Consider the following 13,271-nt stretch of genomic DNA (forward strand, 5'->3'; position numbering starts at 1 on the left):
GAAAGATTGAAATTTTTGTCCCAAGTTAGCGGAACGGGAGACTTTGTGAGAAAAAAATAAAAAATATCAATTTCCGCTAACTTGTGCCAAAAAAAAAAAATTTCTATGAACTCGCCATGCCCCTCATTGAATACCTTGGGGTGTCTTCTTTCCAAAATGGGGTCACATGTGGGGTATTTATACTGCCCTGGCATTCTAGGGGCCCCAAAGCGTGAGAAGAAGTCTGGTATCCAAATGTCTAAAAATGCCCTCCTAAAAGGAATTTGGGCCCCTTTGCCCACCTAGGCTGCAAAAAAGTGTCACACATCTGGTATCTCCGTACTCAGGAGAAGGTGGGGAATGTGTTTTGGGGTGTCATTTTACATATACCCATGCTGGGTGAGATAAATATCTTGGTCAAATGCCAACTTTGTATAAAAAAATGGGAAAAGTTGTCTTTTGCCAAGATATTTCTCTCACCCAGCATGGGTATATGTAAAAAGACACCCCAAAACACATTCCCCAACTTCTCCTGAGTACGGAGATACCACATGTGTGGCACTTTTTTGCAGCCTAGGTGGGCAAAGGGGCCCATATTCCAAAGAGCACCTTTTGGATTTCACTGGTCATTTACCTACTTACCACACATTAGGGCCCCTGGAAAATGCCAGGGCAGTATAACTACCCCACAAGTGACCCCATTTTGGAAAGAAGACACCCCAAGGTATTCCGTGAGGGGCATGGCGAGTTCCTAGAATTTTTTATTTTTTGTCACAAGTTAGTGGAAAATTATGATTTTTTTTTATATTTTTTTTTTTTTTCATACAAAGTCTCATATTCCACTAACTTGTGACAAAAAATAAAAACTTCCATGAACTCACTATGCCCATCAGCGAATACCTTGGGGTCTCTTCTTTCCAAAATGGGGTCACTTGTGGGGTAGTTATACTGCCCTGGCATTCTAGGGGCCCAAATGTGTGGTAAGGAGTTTGAAATCAAATTCTGTAAAAAATGACGAGTGAAATCCGAAAGGTGCTCTTTGGAATATGGGCCCCTTTGCCCACCTAGGCTGCAAAAAAGTGTCACACATCTGGTATCTCCGTATTCAGGAGAAGTTGGGGAATGTGTTTTGGGGTGTCTTTTTACATATACCCATGCTGGGTGAGAGAAATATCTTGGCAAAAGACAACTTTTCCCATTTTTTTTATACAAAGTTGGCATTTGACCAAGATATTTATCTCACCCAGCATGGGTATATGTAAAATGACACCCCAAAACACATTCCCCAACTTCTACTGAATACGGAGATACCAGATGTGTGACACTTTTTTGCAGCCTGGGTGGGCAAAGGGGCCCACATTCCAAAGAGCACCTTTCGGATTTCACTGGTCAGTTTTTACAGAATTTGATTTCAAACTCCTTACCACACATTTGGGCCCCTAGAATGCCAGGGCAGTATAACTACCCCACAAGTGACCCCATTTTGGAAAGAAGAGACCCCAAGGTATTTCGTGATGGGCATAGTGAGTTCATGGAAGTTTTTATTTTTTGTCACAAGTTAGTGGAATATGAGACTTTGTAAGAAAAAAAAAAAAAAAAAAAAAAAATCATCATTTTCCGCTAACTTGTGACAAAAAATAAAAAGTTCTATGAACTCACTATGCCCATCAGCGAATACCTTAGGGTGTCTACTTTCCGAAATGGGGTCATTTGTGGGGTGTTTGTACTGTCTGGCCATTGTAGAACCTCAGGAAACATGACAGGTGCTCAGAAAGTCAGAGCTGCTTCAAAAAGCGGAAATTCACATTTTTGTACCATAGTTTGTAAACGCTATAACTTTTACCCAAACCATTTTTTTTTTACCCAAACATTTTTTTTTTATCAAAGACATGTAGAACAATAAATTTAGAGCAAAATTTATATATGGATGTCATTTTTTTTGCAAAATTTTACAACTGAAAGTGAAAAATGTCATTTTTTTGCAAAAAAAATCGTTAAATTTCGATTAATAACAAAAAAAGTAAAAATGTCAGCAGCAATGAAATACCACCAAATGAAAGCTCTATTAGTGAGAAGAAAAGGAGGTAAAATTCATTTGGGTGGTAAGTTGCATGACCGAGCAATAAATGGTGAAAGTAGTGTAGGTCAGAAGTGTAAAAAGTGGCCTGGTCTTTCAGGGTGTTTAAGCACTGGGGGCTGAGGTGGTTAAAGGAGAGGGAAACATTTTTCTATAAAAAGTTCAGAACGTTGTAAAATACTAGAATTTATATGGTGCCAACATATTCCCTCAGCGCTGTATACGGATGTTCATCAGTCACATTGGTCCTTGTCCTCATTTTGACTGTCTAAATAAGTCATACTCATCGTACCGATCCCACCACCCCTCCTGTTCTAAGCGTCCTTAGGACTCCCTGATTGGAAGCATTGATCTGATGAGGTGGTAGAGGACTGTGCCTATGACAGACCCATACACTGAGCCACAAGGGCTCATTGGTGGAAGTGGGCCGCAGTGCCGCTTCACTGGTGCGGAAAATGGGGGATCGGTAAAACCTTTGCTAATGCAAGTCAATGGCAAAATTGGACGCTTGTACCTGTTTTATTAAATTTAAATTATTTTTTTTTTCTGGTTTGAGGTCTCAGCAAATATACAAATAAATGTATTGTAGAAATAGGTCTGACCAGAGCCTCATGTTCCTGTCAATGTCATGATGTGCGGAGCAATACTAACACCCTTTTTTTGTCTTTAGTGCCAGAACCAATCAAGATCAATTCCAACCAGCCCCAGTCTGCTGCTCCCAGTACTTCCACCAGCACTGTCCAAAACAGCAATGGCAAGCGAGCACCTGCTAACGGCCAGCAAACCGCAGCCTCCCGTTACCTGCCACGAGAGGTGCCTCCTCGCTTTCGCCAGCAAGAACAGAAGCAATTATTAAAAAGAGGACAGCCACTGCCAACTGGGACACTGACCAGTGCTAATACAGGACAGGATACTGGACAAACTGGGGCAAGCCCACCTCCACAGCAGGGGGCTGGTGGAGCTCACCACCCTGCAAAGACTCACTCTGGTAAGAATGCCATGTTTTCCTCTTTGGGTACCTGCCACTAAATCTGTGCAACAGCAAAAACCTCTGGAGCTTCTTTCATCTTCCTTATGTCAATAAAGATACATTTTAACCCACTTTAAAGGGAATCTGTCTGCAGATTTGTAACTGGCTGACCTGTTGCACTTTGCAGCTGAAGGCATCTGTGTTGGTCCCATGTTCATATGTGCTTGCATTACTGAGAAAAATACATGGAAATGATCCTCTGGGAGCAACGGGGGCTTTGCCATTACACCTACAGGCTCTGCCCTCTCTGCTGTGCCCTCTGCACTTTGACAACACCAGGCAATGAAAATGTCATCACACCTGGCCCTGTCAATCAAACTGCAGAGGGAGCAGAGCCTCTAGGTGTAACGGCAACGCCCCCATTGCTCCTAGAGGCTCATTTGCATAAATCAAAACTTAATTTTTCTCAGTAATGTGGGCACATATAAACATGGGACCAACACAGATTCCTTCAGCTGCCAAGTTCACATGTAACAGGTCAGCCAGTGTCAAACATACAAATATGCTGATGGACACCCTTTAAATATATCCGAGAATTGCATAAATAGCAGTTGCCTTATGTGATGATATAGCAATACTCATAGCATGATAAGTAAAAAAAAATAAAAAATTGAGATTTATCAAACTGGTGTAAAGTAGAACTGGCTTAGTTGCCCATAGCAACCAATCAGATTCCAGCTTTCATTTTTCACAGCTCCTTTGGAAAATGAAAGGTGGAATTTGATTGGTTGCTATGGGCAACTAAGCCAGTTCTTTACACTAGTTTGATAAATTTCCCCCAATGTTTGTATAATTCCATATTCTTCAGCCCCTTTTGAATTTATAGACCTGAATGCCATATTTTCTAGACTGTAGGATGCATCGGGCCTATAAGATGCACCAGTAATTGGAAGCATAAAAAAGGAACCAAGTTGCACAATGTGTTTTAATGAAAGAAAGCACCAAAAAAGGAAATCCATTTTTAATGTGCATTTCATTATGGTGCAGACACAGTAATGTATGACTGTCGCAGTGCCTCATCACTGGTAGTACTGGATTTACATCTCAGGAGATGTCAGTTGCAGATTGTCCGTCATCAGTTAGGTCTTGTACAGCTTTAAAATTTGTCAGCTCCTAAAGCCAGGATCAGCAACCTCCAGCACTCCAGCTATTGTGAAGCCACAACTCCCAGAATCCGCCTTTCACTTCTAGAAGAGTTACAATAATGACTAAGTGTGCATGCTGGGAGTCGTAGTTTCACAACAGCTGGAGTGCCAAAGGTTGCTGATCCCTGGCTTATCTGGGAATTTTATATTGATGACCCATCCTGTGGTCCTGGGAGTCAGACCTCCGTGCATCGGCTGTTAGAAGAGGCCATGTGATGTCACAGTACATCGGCCACATGACCTAGTTGCAGCTCAGCCCCATTCAAGTCGGTGAGGCTGAGCTGCATTACCAAACACAACCACTATACTATGTACGGCGCTGTGCTTGGTAAGCTGCCAGGAGCCCACCGCACTCACCAGAGGCGATTGGCGGCGATGCTGGGATTGAGACCTCCGCTGTCGTGATGATGACCTACCCTGAGAACATCGTTATCGATTTCTGGATAACCCCTCACAGAATATCGCAGTGCACGGTGTGTGTTCTGTTTATTTTATCATTAGATTTTTTGATAGAATTGATTGATAATTGGCTGTATTTGACACTAAGTGTTGGCACTATATAAAGAGCGTTATTACCTCCCTGAGCAGCCATAGTAGTGGAAAAACAGTGGATGAGATTCACTTTGACTGGCGCTATGCGCATACATTTGTGTTATAATTGGCCTACATGCACACGAACGTGGTTTGGTTCCGCATCCGAGCCGCGTTTTTTTGCGGCTCGGGTGCGGACCCATTTACTTCAATGGTCCGCAAAAGATGCGGACAGCACTCCATGTGCTGTCCGCATCCGTTGCTCCATTCTGTAGCCCTGCAAAAAAAATAGAACATGTCCTATTCTTGTACGTTTTGCGGACAAGGATAAGCATTGATGCAATGGATCCACAAAAAAAAAGATGCCATATGGAAGTCATCCGTGTTTTTTGCGGACTGCAAAACTCATACATTCGTGTGCATGTAGGCTTAATGCCGGTTTCTCCCATAAATTATCATTTATAATTGGCCGACTATTTCCTCCCCCTTTCTGCTCAAGAGTGGGAGGAAGTCAGAAAAAAGTCTTTGCTCGAGTATAGCTTGCACAAAAATGTGGGCTTTTTATGTCAGAAAACTGGTGAAAATGGATCGGTATGTTCCCTCCATAGCCTGCATTTTGTAGACTTGTAGACCATTGTAGTATTATACAGTGATGCCTCAAGATACAATGGCCTGAGGATACAGTATTTTCACCATACAGTAGTCTTTTCTCACCCGTCGTAAGATGAAACCAGACTCCACATACAATGCCCCAGATAGCTGGATTAGATGCTAGTTAGCAGCTATTCCTGACTGTTATATGTAAGGACTTGCTTTATCTGTACCAGTTATCTTCTTATTTTCTTAATTCTTCGTTTTTCTCTCATCTTGGAGGACATTTTGGAGCTTTGGAACCGATTACTCAACTTACAATGGTTTCAACATACGATGGTCGTCGTGGAACCAATTTAATATTGTAACTTGAGGGACCACTGTATATAAACGATAGCTAGACGCACATAATACCGCCAATCCCTACTACCAGCAGTCTTTTCTGAAGGAAGCTACCGTCCAGCTGGCCCTGGTGTTGAGGTAGTGACACTTTAGCTGTAATGTCATAAGGTAGTGCGCAGCATATGAGCAGCAGCTGTCTGCACGGATCAAAGCTGTCAGGAACCAGCAAGTGACCAGTGAGACCAGTGAGACCTATGTACTGGTCTTCTGGCTGTGGAGCCTAGAAGTGAAGTAAGTTGTTGGAGGGGTCGCGCTCATACTATCCTATATGTACTATGTTCACATTAAACCTAATGGGGGAGATTTATCAGACAGGCGTTTTATGCCCATCTTTAAAATCTCCTGCGCTGCCGGTGGCACAGGCCTTTTCATAACTCGGACACCTCCACTGGCCGTCTGTTCGCCAGAAATCTATAGAGCTGCCATACTGTCCTCATTTGCACCTGAAAACAGCCACAAATGATCAATGTGGCTGACCCATCCATTCCCTGCCCTTACCACGCCCCCTTTTTTAGACAGCGGAGAGGGCAGCACAGTAACTGCACTTGTGACAAAATTTAAAAAGTCACAAACCTCCTTTTTTACGCCAAAAATGAGGCGCAGGAAGATGAGAAATCTCCCCCCATAGTTTCCAATTTAATTCCACATAAGTATATTCCCAGACTACCTCCTGCTGGCTTGGCTGATCCCATCAGCTGTATGTATCGCCATTAGGCGTTTTTACGTCCTAGAGCTTTAAAGAGCCCCGTCCCCAGCTTACTCTGCAGTGCAGGGGTTAATATTGAGGGGGGTGGGAGGGGGGGCTCCGCAGCTTGTGAAGTCTCTAACTGCTGATGTTGGTGAAATAGAAGTCTGTAGCTGGGGACTGGGGGCTTTGCCAGGGTACGGCCTGACATTTTGTCAAGTTATCCTGTTTTATAGAGCGATATTCTAACTTATTCTACTGACCACACATATAATTATTTAACAAGGTTTTAAAAAAAACGAGAACAAAATACATTAAAATAACTCTAATGTAAAAACTTACACAAGTTACCAGTAGCACTTTTCATTGTGGGTTTTCTGTTCATGAAAGAGGTATTCCAATCTGAGGCATTAATGGCACCACCATTAATGCCCAAAGGTGAGAGAGACCTCCTTCCCCCATCATAGCGCCATGTCCTGGGGCAGAACAAAACTAGAGGTGGCTGCGCATGTGCACAGCGCTCTCCATTCACTTTTGAGGGAGTCATGGAAGCAGCTCGGCACGCTTGGGTGGTTAACTCCCATAAAAGTGAATGGAGAGGGTTGTAAGCGTGTCTGTATTCATTCTCTGCTTGGATGTGGCAGCTACCCTCCTCAGGGATGACTGTGGTCCGAAGATAGGGGCACATCTCAGAGGTGGGAGCTGCATCTGTCGGATATTTATGGTATGTCCCTTGGATATATCATAAATGTCTCAGATGGGAATACCCTTTAAAAGGAGTATCTTTCACTAGACTGTTGAGGATACCTTCCTTGACTGCTTTGACTGCAGTTCAACCAAATGACCCCACTTTAAAGTTAATGTCCACTTTCATCACGTTGATTTTTCTGTCTCTAAAAATTCTGTGCAGAGTTTTATTGATATCATTAGAGCAGCTAGAGCTCCAGCTTCTGCCACAGATTTCCTTTACGGACATATATTTAAAAATATGCTACCTGGAGCCACCACTAGGGGGAGCTTGCTGCATACTGTGTTGTAAAAACAGTATGCTGTATGTTCTCAAGCTCCCTCCAGGACGGAGGGAGGACGCCAGAGTGTTATTTGAAGTAAAAGGATGAAACTGAGCATGTGCGGCCATCTCAGTGTTCTGGACATATAAATAAGAAACAATAACAAACAGCAGGTGGCGCTATACGGATAAATTCGGTGGCTATACTGAATTTTTCCTTAAATGCAATTACAAACGTATTCAGAACCAGGTGCTGGTTTGAAAATTGTAGAATATTTTTTATGGACAACCCCTTTAAGGTTTAATATTCCATTTTAGGCAAGGCCACCACAGAGCAACCAGTTCACACTGTGAAAAACGCAATAATGATTACTCTTGCCTTTGGGCAGCCTATGGCCCTGGTTGTCGGGGGACAGGCATAGGGTCAGGATAAAAGGGAAACTTTTGTTGGGTAGAATTCCCTGATGCTTTAAAAATATCACTATAACAACTGGGGGGACCTAATACTAACTTGTTTTTGTGGAGCATGGATGGGATGTGGGGTAGGCAACTACCTAGGGCACCATGGAGAGAGGGGCACAATTAGTGGATTATGAACCTGAAATGCGCCTATATTACAACTGCTAGTTGCGTCATAATCTGTGACTTCTCCCAGTGGGCATGGTGTGTGTAGGGAAGAGGATGGGCCTGCAGGCACGTCTTATTTGCCATTTTCTACACCTGCTTCAGGTGTAGAAAAAGTCCAAAAAAGGCTACTTTCACACTAGCATTTCTATTTTCCGTTACTGAGATCCGTCATAGGGTCTCAGTACCGGAGAAAAACACTTCTGTTTTGTCCCTATTCATTGTCAATGGGGACAAAACTGAACAGAACGGAATTCTCCAAAAAGCGTTCCGTTTGGTTGCGTTCCCACACCGGAGAGCAAGCTGCAGTTTTCTTTCAGTCATGGGATGCGGAGCAAGACTGTTCCGTCATGACCCGCAATGCAAGTCAACGGACACGGATCAGTTTTCTAGAACACAATCTGGCACAATAAAAAACGAATCCGTCCTCCATTGACTTTCAATGGTGTTCAAGACGGATCAGTCTTGGCTATGTTACAGATAATACAACCGGATCCATTCTGAACGGATGCAGATAGTTGTATTATTGGTAACGGAAGCGTTTTTGCTGAGCCCTGCCGGATCCAGCAAAACCGCTAGTGTGAAAGTAGCCCAAGACTGCTCAGAAGCTGTCTTATATTTGGAAGTGGTGGTGGATCAGCCGAAGGTATGTAGAGGCCGGCGCTTCTTCATAACTCTGGCGCATCCACCGCCAGTTTAGGGGTTTATTAAGACCGGCGTCTGAAATGTGCCCCTCTGCCTTTTAAGTTTCTTTATACTTTCAATTGAAGTGGTTGATAATGTTGGCCACAGTCCTGGTAGTGTTTCCTTTTAGTGACTTGGCGAGGAAATGGCATCTCTCGCACATAAATTTGGAAATGTAGCCCAGCATTGAGAAAGTGGGAGGGGTAAGGAAACGGGGACTATATATTATAAATCACAATAGCAAGGACTGGAAGGGGGTAGTGACGTGGTCAGCTGTCATGCTGAACATCAGGAGCAAATTGGGTCGGGGGCTTCTGAAAGCTTGGACTTGGATACAAAGCAGTCTTGCTCCATCCTGGTGTGGCGAGGTGGTATTAAAGGGATACTTCGGTTAGAGAAAGGTATCCCCTACCCACAGAATAGGGGATAGCTATTAGATTGGTGGGGGTCCTATTGCTCATTACAGCCCTCTGCTATCTCCGGAGCTTCCATAGAAATGAATGAAGTGGCGGCACACATTTCTAACCAGCCGTCTGTTTCAGTGGGGCTGAATAGGGTACGGGGATAACTTTCTTGAATTAGAATACCCCTTTAATGTTCTGTTACTGCATGCACTGGAAAGGTGGTCACCGTAACAGGAAGTAATGCCGTTGCTAGGCATCCTAAACTAGCATGGGTGAAAAATGTAATAAAATGGGTGGAGATTGTGCCGAGGTGTGTAATACTAAAGATGTGGTGTTTAAAAGTAGCCGCATGTTGTATGTGTGTCACAGAGGAAGGCTGGCAAAGAGGGCAGCGGCTAGTTTCTATTGGGGGCATTGCAACGTCCGTTCTAGACCCCCTTCTTAATAAGCCGCTCCGTGTTTAGCCCTTGATTTCATCTTCACTAAAGTAAGTACCAAAGCCCAACAATGGCGTCCAGCCATGAATGGGGTTCAGAAAATGCACCGCTAGATCTCATTTGGCACCGAACCTGACACTTTTATCCCGTTCGCAAGGCTATTATTTGAGGAAATAGCTGACTTTCTGAAGAGGCGAAAACAAGATGGAAATTCTGACGGGGCTGCAAATAAAAAGGCCAAGGCAAACAAAGAGAGCGGCGGCGAGGGTTTTTATTAGAAGGTCTCGCTCCAGCAGCCGAGCAGAAAGGAAGGCAGAGGCTGGCCTGCAGCAACTGAGCAGTCTGCAGGCCGACACTGTCACTCCCAACATCTCCCTGATATTAATAGGACGAGAGGATGTGTCAGCGAGGAGGAGGCGGCGGAGACCGGCAGGGTCGCAGGTTTTCATTTCCACTTCATTGACCATTTCCACACAGGGATTAATCTGGCGCGTGGTTAAGGCGCAAATTGTATAAAAGCCATTAAAAGATGCAGTGACTAAATGCAACAGTAACGATGGATGACAAATATTTTATATGTATTCTCAGTATTCAGTCAGCTACAGCGCCCCCACCTGTGGGGAGGAACTATAGCACTGTACTTCCTGAGCTTCCCCGTTCATGAAATATAGTGGCGCTTAATCAGCAGGAAGGAGGTAAGTAACAAGCTGGGTGACCCTAATGGCTACTGTCAGTGGAGATTGGAAATCCAGCCTGACGTGGAAGAATTTATATGGAGGACTTAACCACCTCAGCCCCCAGTGCTTAAACACCCTGAAAGACCAGGCCACTTTTTACACTTCTGACCTACACTACTTTCACCATTTATTGCTCGGTCATGCAACTTACCACCCAAATGAATTTTACCTCCTTTTCTTCTCACTAGTAGAGCTTTCATTTGGTGGTATTTCATTGCTGCTGACATTTTTACTTTTTTTGTTATTAATCGAAATTTAACGATTTTTTTGCAAAAAAATGACATTTTTCACTTTCAGTTGTAAAATTTTGCAAAAAAAACGACATCCATATATAAATTTTGCTCTAAATTTATTGTTCTACATGTCTTTGATAAAAAAAAAATGTTTGGGTAAAAAAAAAATGGTTTGGGTAAAAGTTATAGCGTTTACAAACTATGGTACAAAAATGTGAATTTCCGCTTTTTGAAGCAGCTCTGACTTTCTGAGCACCTGTCATGTTTCCTGAGGTTCTACAATGCCCAGACAGTACAAACACCCCACAAATGACCCCATTTCGGAAAGTACACACCCTAAGGTATTCGCTGATGGGCATAGTGAGTTCATAGAACTTTTTATTTTTTGTCACAAGTTAGCGGAAAATGATGATTTTTTTTTTTTTCTTACAAAGTCTCATATTCCACTAACTTGTGACAAAAAATAAAAACTTCCATGAACTCACTATGCCCATCACGAAATACCTTGGGGTCTCTTCTTTCCAAAATGGGGTCACTTGTGGGGTAGTTATACTGCCCTGGCATTTTAGGGGCCCTAATGTGTGGGAAGTAGTTTGAAATCAAATTCTGTAAAAAATGACGAGTGAAATCCGAAAGGTGCTCTTTGGAATGTGGGCCCCTTTGCCCACCTAGGCTGCAAAAAAGTGTCACACATCTGGTATCTCCGTATTCAGTAGAAGTTGGGGAATGTGTTTTGGGGTGTCATTTTACATATACCCATGCTGGGTGAGATAAATATCTTGGTCAAATGCCAACTTTGTATAAAAAAATGGGAAAAGTTGTCTTTTGCCAAGATATTTCTCTCACCCAGCATGGGTATATGTAAAAAGACACCCCAAAACACATTCCCCAACTTCTCCTGAATACGGAGATACCAGATGTGTGACACTTTTTTGCAGCCTAGGTGGGCAAAGGGGCCCATATTCCAAAGAGCACCTTTCGGATTTCACTGGTCATTTTTTACAGAATTTGATTTCAAACTCCTTACCACACATTTGGGCCCCTAGAATGCCAGGGCAGTATAACTACCCCACAAGTGACCCCATTTTGGAAAGAAGAGACCCCAAGGTATTCGCTGATGGGCATAGTGAGTTCATGGAAGTTTTTATTTTTTGTCACAAGTTAGTGGAATATGAGACTTTGTATGAAAAAAAAAAAAAAAAAAAATAAATCATCATTTTCCACTAACTTGTGACAAAAAATAAAAAATTCTAGGAACTCGCCATGCCCCTCACGGAATACCTTGGGGTGTCTTCTTTCCAAAATGGGGTCACTTGTGGGGTAGTTATACTGCCCTGGCATTTTCCAGGGGCCCTAATGTGTGGTAAGTAGGTAAATGACCAGTGAAATCCAAAAGGTGCTCTTTGGAATATGGGCCCCTTTGCCCACCTAGGCTGCAAAAAAGTGCCACACATGTGGTATCTCCGTACTCAGGAGAAGTTGGGGAATGTGTTTTGGGGTGTCTTTTTACATATACCCATGCTGGGTGAGAGAAATATCTTGGCAAAAGACAACTTTTCCCATTTTTTTATACAAAGTTGGCATTTGACCAAGATATTTATCTCACCCAGCATGGGTATATGTAAAATGACACCCCAAAACACATTCCCCACCTTCTCCTGAGTACGGAGATACCAGATGTGTGACACTTTTTTGCAGCCTAGGTGGGCAAAGGGGCCCATATTCCAAAGAGCACCTTTCGGATTTCACTCGTCATTTTTTACAGAATTTGATTTCAAACTCCTTACCACACATTTGGGCCCCTAAAATACCAGGGCATTATACCTACCCCACAAGTGACCCCATTTTGGAAAGAATAGACCCCAAGGTATTCGCTGATGGGCATGGCGAGTTCATGGAAGTTTTTATTTTTTGTCACAAGTTAGTGGAATATGAGACTTTGTATGAAAAAAAAAAAAAAAAAAATCATCATTTTCCACTAACTTGTGACAAAAAATAAAAAATTCTAGGAACTCGCCATGCCCCTCACGGAATACCTTGGGGTGTCTTCTTTCCAAAATGGGGTCACTTGTGGGGTAGTTATACTGCCCTGGCATTTTCCAGGGGCCCTAATGTGTGGTAAGTAGGTAAATGACCAGTGAAATCCGAAAGGTGCTCTTTGGAATATGGGCCCCTTTGCCCACCTAGGCTGCAAAAAAGTGTCACACATCTGGTATCTCCGTACTCGGGAGAAGTTGGGGAATGTGTTTTGGGGTGTCATTTTACATATACCCATGCTGGGTGAGAGAAATATCTTGGCAAAAGACAACTTTTCCCATTTTTTTTAATACAAAGTTGGCATTTGACCAAGATATTTATCTCACCCAGCATGGGTATATGTAAAATGACACCCCAAAACACATTCCCCAACTTCTCCTGAGTACGGCGATACCAGATGTGTGATACTTTTTTGCAGCCTAGATGCGCAAAGGGGCCCAAATTCCTTTTAGGAGGGCATTTTTAGACATTTGGATACCAGACTTCTTCTCACGCTTTGGGGCCCCTAGAATGCCAGGGCAGTATAAATACCCCACATGTGACCCCATTTTGGAAAGAAGACACCCCAAGGTATTCAATGAGGGGCATGGCGAGTTCATAGAAATTTTTTTTTTTTGGCACAAGTTAGCGGAAATTGATATTTTTTATTTTTTTCTCACAAAGTCT

At 43.1% G+C, this 13,271-nt stretch overlaps 1 protein-coding gene across 6 annotated transcripts in view; it reads left to right on the forward strand.

The window, feature by feature from the left end:
• Nucleotides 1-13,271, forward strand: part of TNRC6C (trinucleotide repeat containing adaptor 6C) — a 128,602-nt gene that overhangs the window by 41,404 nt on the left and 73,927 nt on the right. For all 6 annotated transcript variants that reach the window (XM_040437876.1, XM_040437879.1, XM_040437881.1 and 3 more), the window contains exon 4: nucleotides 2,727-3,044. In XM_040437876.1, coding sequence (XP_040293810.1) covers nucleotides 2,727-3,044 — 318 coding nt within the window. The remainder of the gene's footprint in view (nucleotides 1-2,726; nucleotides 3,045-13,271) is intronic.

The sequence above is a fragment of the Bufo bufo genome, chromosome 6 (genome assembly GCF_905171765.1).
Source record: "Bufo bufo chromosome 6, aBufBuf1.1, whole genome shotgun sequence".
In the NCBI taxonomy this organism is placed as follows: domain Eukaryota; kingdom Metazoa; phylum Chordata; class Amphibia; order Anura; family Bufonidae; genus Bufo; species Bufo bufo.